A 13,345-nucleotide genomic window follows, 5' to 3' on the forward strand; every position below is an offset into this window, starting at 1 on the left:
AGATTAAATTTCAGAAAGTGTATTTTTATAATAAGATCATCGTATGAATGTGAACAGTGGGACATAGTTGCCCGTGCATTTAGCTCCGTTATGTCAGAAATTTAATTCTAAACCTTTGTCAAACTTTTCGAAATTCGATTTCGACCAACTTCTCTATGCAAATATCTCGCTGTACATTGGCCCCTTAAGCTTTAGAACTTCATTATACGGCGTCATCGTCACTGTATTATCAATGTACGTTTTCTCAGTTGAAATAAAAGATGAGACAATCGATCTTCCATCGATCGCTAACTGCTCCAAGACCCCTGCCCATTTTTTTATGTAAAACCGATTACGCATGTTTCAAGACGCCTACTCGTTACATTTATAGAGAAACTTCGTCAAATTTTACTTTATAAGTAGATCGCGGGATTTTATGTAAATTTGTATCTTCACAAACTTAATTTCAACAAATTGAATGTAAGAAGAAATTTATTTCGTCCACTGAATGTTATATGATAAGGGTCATACTTTGGATATTTTGAATCTCTCTCGCTAGTCTCTCCGCAATTTTTTTCCACTTTATTCATGTATTCATTATCTCTATACCTCTTCTATAGTTTTTACGCTGCATAATGAGCGCCCTGCTGAATGGCGTATCACGCATTACATGTTACGAGAAGAATGAGTAAGTCGAGGACAGGTCAGCGTTTCAAAAAAAAAAAAAAAAGAAAAAGAAAAAAGGGAAAAGAAGGAGGAAAAAGAGAGAAAGCAAAAGAGAAAATAAAAGAAGAGAAATGATAAAGAGGAGGGAGAGACTGAAAGCTTACCTGTCCATGAAAGATAAAATATAAAATAATGACAAGACAATCATTTTCGTTTATACAGGGGTAATAACAATACACCGAATTGCACGGGCTCATTGGCGGGCCTGGGTGGCGCTAAGTCAGGAGGTAACACCCCGATGAACCCATCGCTACAACAGCGGATCAACTTTCTGCAAAGTCACCTAAGCCAAGCACCAATGCCATCCGTCACCACCACCAAGTAAGTTACCTTTATCGTGTTTCATAAATTTTGATTAATTTTAGACCTTTGCATTCACAGTAGGACCTCGATTATTAGAGCAATTGATTAAGCTACTGAAGATCAAGTAATATTATTGAAAAATATGAATAAAGTAATTTATACGTTGCTTTCTCAAAGTAAAGCTAATGTATAAGGATAATAGATAGCTAGCAGAAAACCACTATGTAAATTAAAATACTATAGTGCAATTGATATTAGATCATCTCATAAGCAATACAGTTTTCTATCATATATATGTATATCAGACGTATGTATCACTAATCAATGATGATATTCTCTCTTAATTTTACTTGCTTACTATCGCCATCATTCTAATCAAACATGAAGGATTACTTATGAGACGATCCAATATACTTTAGTTCATCATATATTCAGTCAAAATAAATAGGTAACAACATATGAAAACAAAGTTATTCAATTATCTGAGCGGAATATGTGATGATTAGTTTAGATACACAAGGTGTTACTGTATTATGATAATCAGACAGTTTTAATGTTATCATTTTCTGATACATCTCACCTTTTTGATATCTTATCTTAAGTGTGAAGAAATTGCTTGGAGTTACTTAAAGGATGAGTGAAGTTATTTCAATGCTGATAAGTGTAAAACTCAAGAATCATATATGTGTATGTGTCCGAGCGCGCGCGAATGTGTGTGTGTATATATATATATATATATATATTTTTTCAATACAATTTTTGGAGAAAATTCACTTTCAACTACGCATGTCTTAATACTTTTCTTGTGAAAAACAAAGATGATGTATGACTCAATTGGTGTATAGGTATTATACAGATCTGTGTAAAACAAATAGTGGTGATTTTGAGATCTTCAAAATGCCTCCACTTTCTTTTTTTGTATCATCCACAGTTATAAAGCTATAATTTAATTCAATAAATGAAAAATAATAAGTTTTCGATGTTCAAGGATTTAGGATTTAAGATTACAAGATTCTGTTCAATTCTAATCAAAAATTCATTATTTGCTAAAATAAAAATTTTGGAAATTATAAGAAACAATAGTTTTTACTTCTTCAATCTCAACCTACACAGAAACATTTGGACGTACGAAATTCTTCACGTGCGAACGTGTTGCAGATAAAATGCAATTTTGTTTTGCCCACGCGAGTTAATCACAGAAAAATAAAAGAAAAAAGGAGCGGAGAACACGAAAGATTTTTTTTAGAAGGTTCGTTCACAACACCGGACGGTTATCAAAAGAAACGTGTATATGTAAACATTGGTCTTGTTAATATGCCATGTTTCTTTTTTTAAGGAGACGGCAGCTGCCGTCTATAGAAGAGGCTTGGAACTTACCAATTAGTGCTGAGATGTCCAGTAGGCAGCAACAACAACAACAACCACCCACTGGCCCCGGTTATAAGTATGGTGCTACACCAGCTGGGCCACCACCTCCTTATCCTCAAGCACAAGGACAGAATCTTAATACAAAAAGATTTAAGGTAAATCTTTAGTCAGTTATTAGTAATGATACTATAAGTGACAAAAATTTTAAATTTAAAAAATCTGTGGTAAAGTAAAGTTCACTAGAAATAAATCTTAAGATACAGTTTAATAATGATACAGTTTAGATATTAAAACACATACATTGTTATATGCACTCATACAGCAAAAAAGCACTTGTTTGATTGTCTTAACCGATGAAATAAATTGTACTTTCAGCCAGGGGAAGAACCAATCTCTCCAGGTTCTCAGCAAAGGCCACCACCATTTTACCTCACATCTCAGCAACTGCAGATGTTACAGTTTCTTCAACAAAATCATGGGAGTTTAACGACACAACAACAGGGTTTGCTTGTCCAGTTACAGCAACAGTACCGATGCATGCAACAACACCAACAACAAATTAGGTTACAACAACAGCAAGCTACTCAAAGGGGGTTGCGACCTGGACAACCAGGTTATCCTACTACAGGCTACAATCATACGCAACTAGGACAACCTGGTGTGATCAAGAACTATGGAATACCTCAGCAACCGGTACTATATCATTTGTTTTATATACATTTATGAATCACCTTGTCATCTAGCTGTTAAATAATCCTATTTCACATCGTATAATAGAACTCAAAGTTTATTAACACTAAACCTACCGATACTTCGTATATACCTATTCCTACCGTGTCCGGTCAAAATAACCGGTGATTAAAAAAGTAATAGTTTTTATGATTTAACTTAAATAACGAACAATTTATAACTGAATGTATATAAAATGATGAACTTCCAGAAAATTTCGTCAAATTTACTTTTGTTTCATTTCAATTATAGGCTTAAATAAAATTACATTTTTATTTATATAGAGATATATCTTATTCATCTTCGCTGCACTTTTTATAGATCATTTTATTATCAAATGTACATTTGCCGCATACATATTTCTCGCATCTTGAACAGACTTTCGTAGATTTGTAACCTTCACAATATTTTACTTGGCAAATTTTTTGTAGCAATGAATCTGAACTTGTTGATAGTTGCCATTTAGCATATCCCTAAAAATATTATGAATTGATGTCCTGCCAGGTTTGCAACTTGCATCTATTTCTTTCCAAACCATTCTATCGGGCCTTTTGAAATGTTTGTAACACCGTCGACCGTAAAAAATGCTAAATTTTATGCCGATTCCTTAGGATTATTATGGGCCTGAATTGGTATGTTTTAACACCTGGTGATTATTTTGATCGAGGGATAAATTATGGTTTATAACGAGATTACGGGCGTAACAGTTATTATTATTTATTATTACTGATTTTGTTTGTCATCTAACCTTAAGATAACCTTTTCTTTGTACTGATTGTATTTATTTTAAGAGTAAATAAAATATTTTATCGACCGGTCAAATTAACCGCCCGCGGTAGACAGGACAGAATACAATTTTTTCTTAGAAAATAAGCAAACTAGAAGTAAATACTGAAAAGTGTACATTAAGCATGTTTTATGAAAAGTCATAACTTATGAAGCGATAAGATTTATATCAAAAGACTGCTTGATAACGCTGACAACACTCTCTGACCACGCTGGCAACACTAAAGCCCGACAACGCCGATAACACTAAAGAATTCTCTGGTAACACTAAAGCCCGATGGCAACACTAAAGACTGTTAACTCACTAACAGCTACCTACCCTTTATACCTTGGTTCCGATATGCCTAGCCCTCACGTGTCTCGTGGTCAAATGAACCTTCTTAATTACTCAGGGTTTTCGCCCGATACTACATTATATTATATTTATTTAATCGCTTCCTGTTACAGTTGCAGCAAGGTGGAACTGTTGCATTGCAAACAGGATTCTCAGACTCCAGTGTCGGTTACAACACGGCAGCGACTGGGAATAGCCAGACGCCAGGAATGCCCTACAAATCTGCTTCTGACCCAAACTACCCTCAGAGACAATTGACATCCAACCAATACAACCAATACCAGCCTAACCAATTCACTGCCCAGGGTTACACTCAAATATCGTCCACAACGAGCAATTATCCAGAAGGCTCAGCAGGAAATAAAGATCTGGGTGTGACGGATCAGGAGTTACAGGCTCTGTTATCCCAGAAGGACATAGCGACGTCATTGGCGGAGGATCTGTTGAAGCATTTCGGATCAGAAGATTTAGACGTGAAGGAAGAGGCGCCGAGTATCATAAACAATGGTACGCTAAGTTCAGGTCCGTTTTCACCGTCGAACCTTGAGGAGAACACGGACAAGATCAAAGAAGTGAAGCTAGAAAAGGTAGAGGATACTCCGTCGACCACGTCCAAGCTCGAGGCGTACGAAAATAGCAATACAAAGACATCAACTCCAGCAGTTGACAGGGTGAAATGTGAGGTGACGTCAAGTACAAATAAAATTGAATCGGTCGCTCGGATCGAACCTGTGCTGAAATTGGAAAGCTTGTGCGAATCGCAACCTGAACAGGAATTTAGTATAGACATGGATTCCAAAACTATTATAGAGTCGTGCAAAGGCCAGGGATTGAATGGTGTACAGAATTGCTCCATACTTAGCGATCGTTCACCTCCACCCACGCCACCTGATCCTCCAAGTCAGAGGCTAACTAAGGAACAACTCCTACCCCCCACTCCTAGTGTTTATTTAGAGAATAAGAAGGATGCATTCAGTCCTCAACTTCAAGAGTTTTGTCTAAAACACCCGATAGCTGTGATCCGTGGCCTGGCAGCTGCTTTGAAGTTGGACCTTGGTCTTTTTTCGACTAAAACTTTGGTAGAGGCGAATCCAGATCATGGTATCGAGGTGAGAACGCAAATGCAACAAACTAGCGATGAGAACTGGGACCATGCACAGGGAAGGAAAGTTTGGGGTTGTATCAGTCATAGAAGTCACACGACCATCGCGAAATATGCACAATACCAGGCATCGAGTTTTCAAGAAAGTTTGAAGGAGGAAAAGGAAAAGGCTCAAGGTATACATACCTCGAATCTATCCGATTCAGACTCAAAAGATAGCACTGGAGCTGTCAGAAGGAAGAAAAATGCGTTGGGATCGGCGAATCGAACGAGTTCAAAGATGTTGCGATTTGGGACCAATGTAGATTTATCAGACGAGAGAAAGTGGAAACCGCAGCTCCAGGAGCTGATGAAATTACCAGCGTTCGCTAGAGTCGTATCAGCTGGAAATATGCTCAGTCATGTCGGACACGTTATTTTAGGCATGAATACTGTCCAATTATATATGAAGGTACCTATAATATTTATTTAAATTTGTTTTTCATAACTATTGTTAAATAATATTTTAGACTGTATGTAAACTTATATTTTTATGAAAATAATGTAGTAAATGAAATTTATATAGAATATTGTTTTACGTATTAAATATCGTAACAAATAGTATACTTTGGATACTTTCTATATTTTTGCAAATAGTTTGAAAAACACAAAAAATTTATCAAAAAAAGATATTATTAAATGGTGAAACATTTCCCTAAAAAGCATCTTTATTTGCTTTTATAGGTACCAGGTAGTAGAACACCTGGCCACCAGGAAAACAACAATTTTTGTTCTATTAATATCAATATTGGACCAGGAGATTGCGAGTGGTTTGCAGTGCCTGATGCATACTGGGGTGTAATTTGCTCTCTTTGTGAGCGGAATAATATCAATTACCTTCATGGTAGTTGGTGGCCTTCTTTAGAGGACCTATATGATGAAAACATTCCTATGTATAGGTTTTTACAAAGACCAGGTGATCTTGTCTGGGTTAATGCGGGTAAGCAAATTGCAAATAATTATAAGTTGCTTAACACTAATTAAATAGATTGCATAGTAATCTATAATTTGGAAAAAAGTACAAGCGAAATCGAACTCTTTTTCATCATTTTTATCCTACTGATATCAAATCAAGTTCAAAGTATCCATATGTTAATCATATTAAACAATTCATCTTTAATAATAAAAAAATATTATAGAAACTAAAATTAATTAATTAAAGTTCCATTAAAATAGACTAGTTCGTTTCATGAAAAAATAGACAAGGTAAAAATATTTTCATTATAAAGTAACTAAGAAAAAAGAATTTTATTATTTCTTTAGGTTGTGTGCACTGGGTTCAAGCTGTTGGATGGTGTAACAACATCGCATGGAATGTGGGTCCTTTGACTGCTCGACAATATCAACTAGCAATTGAACGATATGAGTGGAATAAACTGCAGTCGTTCAAATCTATTGTACCAATGGTACACTTATCCTGGAACTTAGCAAGAAATATCAAAGTGTCAGATCCCAGATTGTTTGAACTAATTAAAAATTGCCTATTAAGGACAATGAAACAGTGTTGCTTAATGTTAGAGTTTGTGAGAAGTAAAAGTGTGGAAATTCGGTTTCATGGACGAGGAAAAAACGAAGCATCGCATTACTGCGGACAATGCGAGGTAAGATAATTTTAAATAATATTAATTCATAATTTTTACTTATGTTTTCCTTAAAATAAAAGTGAACATGAAACAACCAATTTAAATATTGAAGCAGCTTAATAAATACTGATTAATACTATAAATTTTGTTTTTCTTCCAGATTGAAGTGTTTAACGTCCTGTTCATAAGAGAACAGGAGAAACGACACGTCGTACACTGTATGGATTGTGCACGAAAACAGGCCCCATCCTTAGAAGGGTTTGTTTGCTTAGAAGAATACAGAATGCGAGATTTAATGGACGTTTATGACGGATTTACTTTACACACTTCTCTAACAACTCCCTCATCAGTTCAATCTAACCAATCCTCCTGAGAATACATGCAACACAGATATCTGGACTTCCTAGGCACTTTACAGTGACTTAGATAGTACAATATCTGTGTTTGAAAAGAATCTTTATAATAAGCATTATTTAAGTACCTGGGAGCTACCATTAAAAAATGAAGAAGAGCAGAAAATTTTGTATGTTAAACTACATAAGTCGAACATCCATTTCCATGCTAATTTTAAGGTACGCACAATACATGTTATATATGAAGCAATTGAAAATTTCAAATTTTTTTAGAATTAATTCGCACTGATTACATACACAAATTGAGACTTATATTCGGAAAATTTTATATTGAATTGATATAAAGTCAGCGAAACACTGCTCTAGCTCTCAGGTATAGAAAGTCGAAATTAAGTAAACGAAAGAAGACTGCGTTTTACTTATAAATTACTCAATATCACCATTTGTAATCCTTTAATAGCACAACCATGATGATGTGCATAAGCTTTGCAATAAGAAATGCTTGACATAGTTATCAAACTTGGCCGTGTTCCTTATCAGTTTTATATCGTGGCAAGTAACTACAAAACAAGCATTCAATATTCATTTTTATCACAAACGATAGAAAATCTCTTTTTTTTTTATATCGTTCATAAATTACATGTTTCGAAATTTTTACGAATAACAAAAAGAAAAGTTAGAAAAAATTTTCATATAATCGAGAAACATCACGGAATTGTTCACTGCCAATCGTGAATATATTAAAGGATTACACTGTAACAGTCCACAATGATGAGGGATAAGCTATCGTTAACTATTATTATGAATTAAGATACAATTGTAAAGTATCACCAAGCTGCTCAAAAAACATACTTGTACATTTTTGTATGCAGGCGAATTGAAACGATTATTGATTTTTATGAAATTCATGGGAATATTAGCACAGTTTCGAATGTCCTACTGCCAACGACGATTCGATTTCTTAAATCGCAGCAACGATTATGTTTTTATACTAAACTCGAAGACAATGAGATCAGTATCTGGTTGAGATTTATTAATGAAATAATTATTAAGCATCTTGCAGCAAATTCAAATAATTTAACAAAAAAGTGTTAACAGTACAGTGACATTCGTGACGAATATCGTGCTTTGAATAAATCAATCATTGTGTCAAGCAAAAAATAGCGGCTCTAAAACATTTGTACAGTAAAAGATACTGTTTATAATAATAATTTCTAAGATAAACCAACCTCCGTTTTTAGGACAAGGGGACGATAACATGTTGCGATCAGCTCATAAAACGGCGTTTCTCAATTTATTTTTTGTTTATTTTCATAAACAGAATAAAAAGAGAAACGTATGATATTCTAAATATCGGAAATCATGTGCTGAAATCATTTGAATTTTTCTACCATAATTAAGTCAATGATAAAGAATATTTATTAATTGTAAATGAATTTGTTTCAAATGATTTTTAATTATAGAAAATCTTCCATCAATTTATACAACCTATTCGATACATGAAAGATAGAATGCTATAGTCTAATGGCTTATTTTAATTATTATTTAAGGTAACACAATTATAGAATATTAGTACAATTTTAACGAACTTAAGGACGGAATATAAAATCAGATCAACGTTAAGAAAAAAGTTGGGAAACGCTGCCTGTCTAACAATGAGTTAATCGTATCTTAAAGCAAAGGAGAAGCGTACCTTCAACTCAGTCTCGTCAATTCACATTGGTGTCTAGTAACGCCAAATGTACGTGCCAGAAAACAAAAAAAAAAAAGAAAAACTCTTACCTACCACAAATGTATAAATAATGCAATTCTCGTTCCGCCGAAAAGATGTATTTTCACAAACGCATGAGAGAGAGGGAGAGAAAGAGAGAGAAAATGGAGAAAAAAAGCAAAAAATGGTAGATAGTACAGGTCGTAATAAGATCATCGAAGAACGATGTATTTTTGAAAATCCTAGGAAATACTAGTTCCGCCGAGTTAGTTAATCACGAACGATAACCGCATTTCTTTTATACGCGCGACCAATTTCAATGTTGCACCATTCGATTGCAATATATGTGTATACATATATATACATTTGTACATGTATATATGTGTATTTCTACATCATTTACAGCGATGGTATATGCTAGTTTCCTGATGTATTAACCCGCTCTATCGATGATTATTAATGAAGATTTTCCGGGTTGAAAAAACTCGTGTCCAAGAGTATTTTAATCCATGCACTCAAATGATCTCAATGCATGTAATATTGGCAGTACATGACAATGAATTCTGCCAATATTTCGAACTGACTTGACAACTTTGATTAACGATTAATTAAATTATGTATAAATATATTTAATGTAAAAAATAAGATTAGATAACGTGAAATGAATCGAAACAGAATGGCTCAAGAGCTTCAATAGTTAATAATGAACAAACTGAAAGCGGTCCCATCGTGCACCGCTAAGCCTGTTTTGCTGTGACCTATGGATAATCTAAACCAGTTCGTATTCGAAATTAAGAAGATGATTTTCTCTGAAGGTGTGCGACGTTGTGTAGAAATTACTTGACATTGCGCTATTTAATTCGAGTTTTTATATATATATATATATATATATATATCTGATTTGGGTCCTATTATTTTTTTCTCATTCTTTTTTTCATTTATTATGTGTTAATGAATGTTAATCGGCAATACTAAGCAAATTTACTCAATACATTATGATAAATATGTATAATATCTAATGATGCTACATTGCAAATAATTCAAAGGTTTAGAATAATTTTTACGGAATATATATAGTTTGTAATAATGAAATGTATTGAGTATATATATATATATATATGTGTATATATATATATATATATATATATATATTATACTTAGGTATATATATATATATCCATATGTACATATACCTATTATACTTAAATATATATATATATATATATATGTTAAAATTTTATCAACGATATGTACTAAGATTGCGTTGTTTAACGATGGTTTCATTACAAATGGTTCACAGCACTGGCAGCTCAAGTTTGTTAGCAGTTACTTTAATATTTTAGAAAGTTTTAGATCCTTCGAATAGCATGAAGTTTCGTTCGTAGGTAAACTGCATACACAACATGACTTAAGATAAGAAGACATTGAGAAAAGTGTACTTTTCTTAGCAATCGCACGTGTATCTGTTTACCTGCAAATGAAATACTTGTAATGGAGTGGAAAGTAATTTTATGAAATTCAAGTGAAATAATTTGTAAAGGATGAAAGCGGAAAGTTGTGGCTAAATATTGGCAAACCCTGACGGCGGTAAATGTCTTTGAACGTAAAAGGCACGTGATCGAAATAAGAAAAAACCTTTTTCTTTAGATGGGTTTCTCTTCAATTTTCCCTTTTGGATATTTCGTACTAAAAGTATACCGGAATTATGCAGGATGATTTGAAAATCTGGTATAACAACTTTGAACAATTGGCAGTATTACTTCTAGTAGCACTTTATTATTAGAATTGCAATAATACTAATTTAAAATATATCGTTACTTTAAACATCACATGATAAGGAAGGCTAGATGTTATTTATCTAAAAAAGAAAATTCATTTTTTTAATGTACTAGATTTTTATGACAACCTGCAGGAATGTCATATCTTAAGTTAAGGAAAAGAAATACAAAGAAATATTAGATCCGATAAAGTGTATTACTTGAAATAGTCGACCAGTTAATGTAAGCTTTCAAATACCATTTTTGTTTTAGTTATAATTTAATTGGTTCTTAGGAAGTTTACATTCACTAGTCAGTATATATATATATACATCTTGACATACTAAATAGTTTCTTTTCTGTTTAATCAAATTTAAATGATGTATCGATACATCTGTCTAATGAATTATAAATTAAATCTGAGAGGGAAAGCCAGAAAGAACTCGAGCAGTAGTTTTATTAACTTATCATTTAATGGAATTGTAAGTAATTGTAAATATCTGATTTTTTTTTTTTTTTTTTTTAACAGAGAACAGTAGAAAAACATGAGGGCAGAATTGTATATTAAGTACATTCTTGTAATAATCACTTAATTGTTTATTCTGCACTTATTGCAGATTTTTCAAAGTCTCGTATTTTGATACTGACTACTCGAGGAATAATCGTGACATTGGTGATTTTTTAGAGAAATATTATGCAATTTAGTATTGCGCACAAACGCCATATATAATTATCAGGAGCAGAAGTAATCGAGAGGTCCCCTTGAATTCGTTATCTTGAACAATTACTTAAAATGCAGAAAAGTGGCGCATATACAAAATTGCGTACTTCGAAAAGCAGAGGAAAATGAAAGAAGACAAGCCAGAAAATTAAGAAGCACACATATTGAAACATATTTTCGCTAAACAGTGTATGAAGAGTTTGAGTTCTATGCTTACGGAATGGTTGGAATGTTAACGAACAGGCATAAAAAAGAAGATTTATTTTTTCTGAACAATAGTGGAGAAAAAGTAATATTTTCGAATTCTGTAATGTCTGTAAAATGAAAAGTAGCAAACCATAGCAGAAAGAAAGAAAGAAAGAAAAAGGGAAAGAAAAGAAGACGATGAGGATGATGATAACGATTCACGTAGCTTAAAAACTTGTAAAACTGTATTTTAAACGTGAGAACGTTCACTGCCAAATTGTGATAAACAAATCCCACCTTTAAACCGGAGCGTTTTCTTAACTTCTGATCGCATTGACCAATTATTTCCTCCCAAATAGTTACCGTGAGTTCTGCACATTCTGATATAATAGTCATCTATATTTTTCCTTAATGTTTAAGATAGATAGCGTCGAAGAAGATATAGCGTTGACCAATGCAGCTAGAATCGAAGGAAACCGCTCCCTATTTTAAGTGCGTAGCATCGTAACAATGAGAAGAATAAAACAGAAAAAAAAAGGAAATAAAAGGAACAAACAAGAAAGAAATGAAAGAAGATCGTATCGATATTTTTAAACGGGCACGTTTTAACTGTTTAAAAAATAGTACCCATCTGGACCGCCTATAGCGCTCTTCTATAGTATATTGTATGTTTACGTGTACAGTGCCTTTATACTTGAAAAAGAGAGAAAATGAAAAAAAAAAAAAGAATGGAAAAGAACTTTTTAAAAGAAAAAAATGATACCTTCGTTTTCGAGAAATCAATGTACACAGACGATTTTCCAAATTTTTTACGCGAAATAGCGTGTACAATTATCGTGAACAAAAGAAACGGGGCAACATAAACGATGGAGACTCTTGCATTAATTTCTCGAAAAGTCAAGACGTGCGGTCCCTCCTACGTGTCGCAAAACATTCTTTTAATTAGGTTGAAATTGTAATAATTACCTAATTATAATTAATGTAATTAGATTATTATTATGAAGTACGTTGTAAAAGTGTACAGTTGGATCGGGTGATCTCTTTATGCGGGAGATCATGCTGTAGCTAGCCTTATTATTATCATTACAACTATTATTATCATGAATTATTATTACGGTTAATTAAAATATATTGTGTTTACCATAATAATGTAATATACAGTTACACAGAGCTCGACTGTGCTGTACATTATGATTATCAACACGAATGCTGCTGCCCTGCAATTATTATTAAATTGACTTTTCCCAAAAAAAGAAGTGGTTGCTATACAAGATTTTTTTTATTTCCTACATGCAAGACTCAAAACACACTGAATCGACTTTAACAAAAACGTTGTGACAATTCCTGGTCATGTTCATTATAAAATAGAACAGATATGTGTAACATGTTTGAATTGATTGCTTTAGTCTTGGTAACTATTAACTTATTTATTAATGTGTCAACAATGTCATTTCATAATTTAGTTTATATCTTTTATATATCATTGCATATATTTCCAGATTTGTTGTTATTTACTTTACATGTTGAATTAATATTTACAGATATTGGAATTTGTTTCATTATAGTAAATACAGAACAAAAATATAATAGAAGCAGAAAAAATGGAGAATGTACAAGAATTCATTAATAGGTAAAACTGATCTGTCGTAAGATTTCTACATATAGCAG

General features: G+C 33.0%; 1 protein-coding gene across 7 annotated transcripts in view; it reads left to right on the plus strand.

Annotated features, from left to right (window-relative positions):
- Positions 1-12,933, plus strand: part of LOC126926791 (histone demethylase UTY) — a 150,008-nt gene extending 137,075 nt beyond the window's left edge. For all 7 annotated transcript variants that reach the window (XM_050743138.1, XM_050743154.1, XM_050743146.1 and 4 more), the window contains 7 exons: positions 868-1,026; positions 2,345-2,531; positions 2,752-3,069; positions 4,339-5,778; positions 6,051-6,306; positions 6,630-6,967; positions 7,110-12,933. In XM_050743138.1, coding sequence (XP_050599095.1) covers positions 868-1,026; positions 2,345-2,531; positions 2,752-3,069; positions 4,339-5,778; positions 6,051-6,306; positions 6,630-6,967; positions 7,110-7,322 — 2,911 coding nt within the window. In that variant the 3' untranslated portion in view covers positions 7,323-12,933. The remainder of the gene's footprint in view (positions 1-867; positions 1,027-2,344; positions 2,532-2,751; positions 3,070-4,338; positions 5,779-6,050; positions 6,307-6,629; positions 6,968-7,109) is intronic.
- The last annotated feature ends 412 nt before the right edge of the window (positions 12,934-13,345 follow it).

The sequence above is a fragment of the Bombus affinis genome, chromosome 2 (assembly GCF_024516045.1).
Source record: "Bombus affinis isolate iyBomAffi1 chromosome 2, iyBomAffi1.2, whole genome shotgun sequence".
NCBI classification, from domain to species: Eukaryota; Metazoa; Arthropoda; class Insecta; order Hymenoptera; family Apidae; genus Bombus; species Bombus affinis.